General features: G+C 38.1%; 1 protein-coding gene across 1 annotated transcript; it reads right to left on the reverse strand.

Annotated features, from left to right (window-relative positions):
- Nucleotides 1-407: 407 nt before the first annotated feature.
- On the reverse strand, nt 408-3,912 carry LOC121647241 (lipid droplet assembly factor 1-like). Its single transcript, XM_041996506.1, has 5 exons — nt 3,716-3,912; nt 2,291-2,393; nt 2,046-2,214; nt 1,811-1,956; nt 408-1,716 (listed from the first exon to the last, which is right to left on the reverse strand). The coding sequence occupies exons 2-5, from the start codon at nt 2,372-2,374 to the stop codon at nt 1,657-1,659; spliced, it is 459 nt and encodes a 152-aa protein (XP_041852440.1). The 5' UTR covers nt 2,375-2,393; nt 3,716-3,912; the 3' UTR covers nt 408-1,656.
- Between the last annotated feature and the right edge of the window lie 2,534 nt (nt 3,913-6,446).

The raw sequence follows: 6,446 nt of genomic DNA on the forward strand, positions 1-6,446 counted from the left end.
AAGTTTCCACTAACTACTGCAAAGTTGGCTGGACTGTGCTTGAAAGGACACATGGATAATGACCAGAAACATTTGGCAAAACCAAAGAGCTTAAGGCAAAGAGATGGAATGTTATCACCTGACCTCAACACAAGTCAGCAAGCTTTTTACAAACTTAGGACACTAGAAATGACTGAAGGCAGAAAACCACTGAAACTGCAGGTAGTGACTGACTTTAATGGAAAAGCAAAGCCAGTTTGTAGGAAATTCACTTGTTTGAAAAAGGACCTTTGAGAAGATCAGAAAGTCGACTGAAATACAAATGACCCCATGTGTTGATCTCAGCCACCCATAAATACACTTATCTGACAAACTTTTGTCTCAATACATGATTTATTTCTTCAAAAGAAGACAAGGACCAGAAAAACTTGTTCTGAAAAGGAATTTATTCAGACTCAATTAGAAATGTTCAACTCAGTTTATGTGACAGAAAACATCACAAATATTAAATACCTGGAAAGTTAAACATAAAAAGAGCATTTTCCTCCTGAAATCCATAATGCATGAAGTCAAACACGTCATGTATGAATAAAGCACAATATACCAGCTCTTATGGGCTTACTCATTTAACAAAATGATTAGGGTCACAAAACATAAAATAAATAAATAAAAACCTCAGTTGTCACTGTGCACAGTGTTGATCAAGTCTTGTAATGGTAGTGGATAAAAGAGAGCTATATAATTATATAATTAAACACTTAGATTGTTTATACACAACTTTCAAAAAGAGGTTTTATTAATCTGGGTGCATGACCTGATGGAAAACCCTCATTAAAAGAAAAGGATAGATGGTAAAAACGTTAAAGCATCAGACTTCAGTGAAGGAAAATAGTGCAAAGTAAAAACAGAGTAAAAAACAACATCCTCCAACTCTGAAAACACTCAGAACAGCCAGATCACTCAAGGTTAGAGGAAAGTTCACGGTCGAATGAATTGATTTGCAAGAATTTAATTACTTTTTGATAGTTATGTCCTTAGACAGTTTTAGGGGGAGAGTGAAATACGTCTCCTGTAAAACTATTAACTGTTAAAACTACTTCTGTTCATCTCCAGCCTAATAAAGAAATAATATGACACAAGAGATGTTCATTAGTACGAAGGCCAACCTCTGACACCCTGACCTCTCCGTTCCCTGGGTACTTTTTAATATTAACTCAATACAAAAAACAAATACAGTATTAATCACATCTTTGTTTATACTTTATACTTATTTATTGGTAAACTGAAGTCACTTATATAGGAGACAAAAATCCAGTCCAGTTTGCAGTAAAACTGCAAATATTACAATAACTAGATTAAGAAGCTAAAATCCAGATAAAACAGTAACATTATGGACAGTAAACATGAAAGTAAGCCAGTGCTTTGGTAGCTCAAGGTAACTCATATATTGCTGACATTAAGAAAAAACTTTAAAATTTAAGTTCATATTGAAATAGCAATAACATTAAAAGGTTTAGACATACAACAACCATGTTTTTATCTTTAGCTAATCCGTTACCACAGCAGATCACCTGACTCAGGCCACCATGCAGTACCAAGAGATCAGATCTTTGGATCATGAACACCCAGCTTCAACCGTTTGGACTCACAGCTTCAGTTAGAGGATGAAGCATTCTTCTACATCTCCTTCAGCCCTGAAGTTTCGCCTTCACTCTCTTTCTCATGGTTTACACCTCTCTGAAGGAAGGAAAGGATCAGACAAAGTATGCATTTACAATTAAAACTGATGATCTTTATTAAAGCTGCAATAATAAGCAAAACGGTGTACAACCTTTGTCAGATGTGGATAATTCCTCCTGAGTAGGCTTGGAATGGCGATGAAGAACACGTTAATGACGACTGAAGCCAGGACAGAGAAGAAAGCGATGCCCCCAAGCACGGACAGCAGAGCCAAACCTCCAACAGACAACAGAAACACTGAGAGAAACACAGAAAATAACAGATATGTGGCAGCAAATAACGAACACATCAGAATGATGAGGTGAGTTTAACTTGTGTATACCTACCCTCGAAGAAAACAAAACCTACTACCGATATAACAACGGTCACAATAGCAAAAGTGAGGAAAACCCCAACTGGCAGTGCAGCCATGGCACTGAAGAGCAGCAGCGTAAGAGCTAAGGAAGGGTGGCTGCTGATGTACTGGCCGATCCTTGTGCTCATCACCTGGGCTACCTGTTGAAGAGAATGTGGAAAATTAACCAAAGAGATAGAGGAACAAGACAGCTGCAGAAGGAAGCTTTACGGTTACCCTGGGGTCATCACGCAGGCGATTCCACAGGGTTGTCAATCTTTGCCACAGCTGCCCAGTCAACTTGCTGCTGATGTTCTGCATCTTCACACACCTCAACCGCCTAAGGACAGAAAAAAAAGTTAATCTGGAAGGCGAAATCTCACCACTAAGTGACATGATGCACCGGTGTTATACTTTGCTCCTCTATGAGTACGTAAGAGTCCAGTGGAAGCTGGACAATGTGAATGTAGCCAACTGATTAAAACACGCCATTAATACCTCCTGCACGCTTACATCGACTCACAACGAAGATAAAGACATCAAACTTCATTTGATGTGAAGATTTAAATTGGCTTAACAATTTTGGACTCGTGGGATATTCCCACTTCCCAGCATTGCAGATGCTTGATGGCCTCCCTATACTGGTCAGGACGAAAGATTGATGAAACACACCCAGTACACCCTCCTACAACCATTCACACACACTGGCTGAACCTGACTGAACCCACATGAAAGTAACCTTAACTTCATGCAAACAAGGACAGGCTAAGGTGTTATCTAAGGCTTAACAAATAAAAAATATCTTGCTTTCAGTTAGAATTGAAGTAAAAATAAAATAATTGAGGAAAAATGATGATCGTGTAATTATGGTTATGTGTTTACTTTGCAGCATTTACTTTTGTGCTAGATTTGTCTTGTCTGGTCCACTTCAAAGTAGTTCCAGCTTAATAATGTTTGGAGTAGAGAAGAGATAAACGATAGATGGGTAAAAGAAACAAAAATAATATAATGCGTTGTAATCTTTAGAGTATACCTGTGATTCAAAATGTATTTATTTATTAATTTGCTCTTAATCCAGCAGCACAATCCAGGATGTGTTGGATGACATAAAAATTATGGTTAGTGTAAAATGACATGTCCTGTGGGCATAACATAAAGTATTGTTTCCACAAAGTTATAACATTTATCTCATAAATAAATTTCTTTATGGGTGCATGGATGGAGAGTTGACCTCAGTCAAACTTTTCTTTGTCAGTTTTTTCCCTGTCCAATTTTATGAAATAAACAAATTGAACCTAAAATCCAACAATGTGGGGAGAAAAAAAAAGTTAGGAGTTAGACAGTCCGTCAAGTGTGACGTCTAAAACATTTACAGAAACATTCATGAACCACTAAGAATTTGTTATACATGTAAGCTAGTTTCCAGCCTGAACTGGTTGGCTTTGTTAATATTGTCACAAACACATTCGACAGAAATAAATAATGAAATAAACAGGAAGCAGTAGCTTCGCATCTTTAAGGATTTTTTAAAGGAATAAATGTGCGACGTGACTCCCAAGTGAAGCTACGCGCGCGCACGCTCTCAAGGTACTCCTGTAACTATAAAAGACTTAATAACTTTACATCTCTGAAGTCAAGCTCAGCTGGTAATACACAGCTTACCTGAACAATGGAGTAACCCTCGGCTGTGTGTCAGTAAGCGGCAGCTCCCAGCACCGAAGTCCTGGTGTTGCCTCCAACGTTTATACCCCATGCTCACGAACACACCCAGAACCACGAATACACCTCTTTGTCATTTTACTTCCCCCATCTTCCTCCTCCGAAATAGTGACTCCAAAGGCTTGTGGACATTAATTCTGCCCTCTATCGTTTATAAAGCATGTCGCAGCACAAGACTGGAGGAAATGCAGCACGTTTCTGTCCCTAGCTAAACAGCAAACTTTGAATATTAAAACACAAAGGACAGCAAGGAGATTTTTCTTGAAATTGGCCCAAAAGAAAGTTGTGTTGTAGAAAAAGTTCAATGCATCAAGTGTTAAAAAAAAGAAAAAAAAGAAACTGAATCCGATTTTGTTTTATTCTCTGTGAGTTGTCGCTACTGTAATACTACACATTTCAGCAGCAATATTAGAGAGAAAATACACATCATAAACCAAGAGACAGAAACAAATTGTCTGTTTCCTGGGGCCTTCTGCCACCATGTGGACACATGTTGCTATACAGTAGCAGAATGCCATTTTCAGTGAGGCCATTTTTAAATCTCTAAACACAAGTCTGCACACTAATGCACACATTTGTAACCAGCAGGAAATTTTATAGTAAAATTCTTTCTTTTCTACCAAATGAACACATTTACTCAGCTTCAATTAATCCAGATTTTGGATGCATGAGTGCTGTATGTCTACAAGGTGAGTAAATAAGTACTAAGTAGTAAGTACAGGGAGCAGTAACACACAGGGGATGCCAAACAACAACACAAAAAAGTATCAGAGTACAGTACATGGTCTGACAGACTGAGTATGTACAATACATGGATATTCATGAACAGCAGAAGAGAGTAAAATTGAAATTGCTGCATAGAAATAATTCTTGAACATAACTGAAAAATACAGCTCAGGTTTCAAAAAGATGGTTATAGAGAGAATGCAGGTGTAATGGGAACAGTTTACATGTGTTCATGGTAGAGTCAGACAGCAGCAGGGAGGAAAGACCTGCGGTATCCCCCCTTTGCACAGAGAAGATGGATCAGTCTGTCACTGAAGCTGACATCCAGAGAAGACAGGGCGTCCAGCAGGGGGTGGGACTCATGGTCCAGCACGGATGTCAGTTTTGCCAGGACCCTTTTGTCACCTACCTCCCAGTCCCAGAGTCCGGGGATCAGCCCAGGACAGAGCTGGACTTCCTGATGACTTTGTCTAGCTTCTTCTCACTCTCCATGATGCTGCTGATCTAGCAGATCACATCGTACAGGACGGCTGATGCCACCACCCATAGAAATTCCTCAGAAGTGCCCCCTTCACTCTCAAAAACCACAGTCTCTTAAAAAGATGGAGCCTGCTCTGACCCTTCCTGTGCAGTGCGTCCATGTTGTGAGTCTAGTCCAGTTTATTGTTTAGGTTTCTTTGCAGCTTTGCAGATTTAATCAGAATCTAATACATAGAGATATTGTGTACAGTTATTTCCAAATTATATATTTGAATAGCCAAATATATATTTTAAAAATCAATAAAAATATAAAAAAAGAAAAAAAAAGAAAGAGAGAAAAAAAAGAAGAACCAAAAAAAAAAAAAAAAAGAAAAAAAAAAGGAAATTCCTTCTATGCTAGTATATTGTATACATATTTGTATATATATTCAAATCATTCAGCCTAATGAAGGTTGGAGACCACTGGTGTAATCTTTAGCAGTATGTTGGAAATTCTGCAGAGTATTTTTTCTTTGGCTTGTACACTGTTTGACATTTCTGTCACTTCTATATAGCTGACTATTTAACCCAATATCAGGAAAATATCGGACAGTTTCAGTCTGAATAAAGATTTGTGTTTCATATTGAAATTAGAAATTGCCGTGTTGGTGCTCAAGTATTTATGTATATATTTATTTATTTATTTATTGTGTAAGAAGTTAGTGGCATTACACCACATATGTCAAACTGGTCCAGCAAAGGGCCGTGTGGCTGCAGGTTTTTGTTCCAACCAAGCAGCAGCACACCAGATTTGACTGATTCAATCAACTGATCTCAGTCTTCAGACAGCTGATTGGTCAAACTGTGTGCTCTTGGCTGGCTGGAACAAAAACCTGCAGCCACACGGCCCTTTGCTGGACCAGTTTGACATGCCTGCATTACACAAAGGTGCACTGCTAATTTAATAAGAGACATTTTTCCCAACCTGGGAAACAAGAAGGGATCAGCACTTTAAAGGTATATTGTTGAACGTCATCTGATATCTAGTTACATTAATAATGGTTTTTTCTTATTATGGATCTGCATTCAACAGTGGTTTTTAAGCGACAGCTAAAAACGTTGGTCTAGGTATGACAGGGCTGGCCAGTTTCTTATTTACCCGCTTATTCACAGATGCATACAAACAGACAAGTCGCCAGTCTATCGCAGGGTTAGTCCTCCAACTGATATGATAATATAAGTTGTTTGATCATATTATTCAATCAGATCCATAACAGCATCCTACAAAATAATACTCCCTGAAATGGCAGAATGGAAATTAAACTTTTAAGAGTGTTTCTATGTCAAAGCAGATTTTATGCTCTAGTGTTTCCTTTGATAACCCATAAAATCTTTATAAGTAGGAGGGATAGTTTTATAGCATGGTAATGAACAGTCTTCATTCATTCGTTCATTCGTTTGTTTGTTTATTCATTCGTTTAAGAAATTA

This window comes from Melanotaenia boesemani, chromosome 2, assembly GCF_017639745.1.
Source record: "Melanotaenia boesemani isolate fMelBoe1 chromosome 2, fMelBoe1.pri, whole genome shotgun sequence".
Classification (NCBI taxonomy): domain Eukaryota; kingdom Metazoa; phylum Chordata; class Actinopteri; order Atheriniformes; family Melanotaeniidae; genus Melanotaenia; species Melanotaenia boesemani.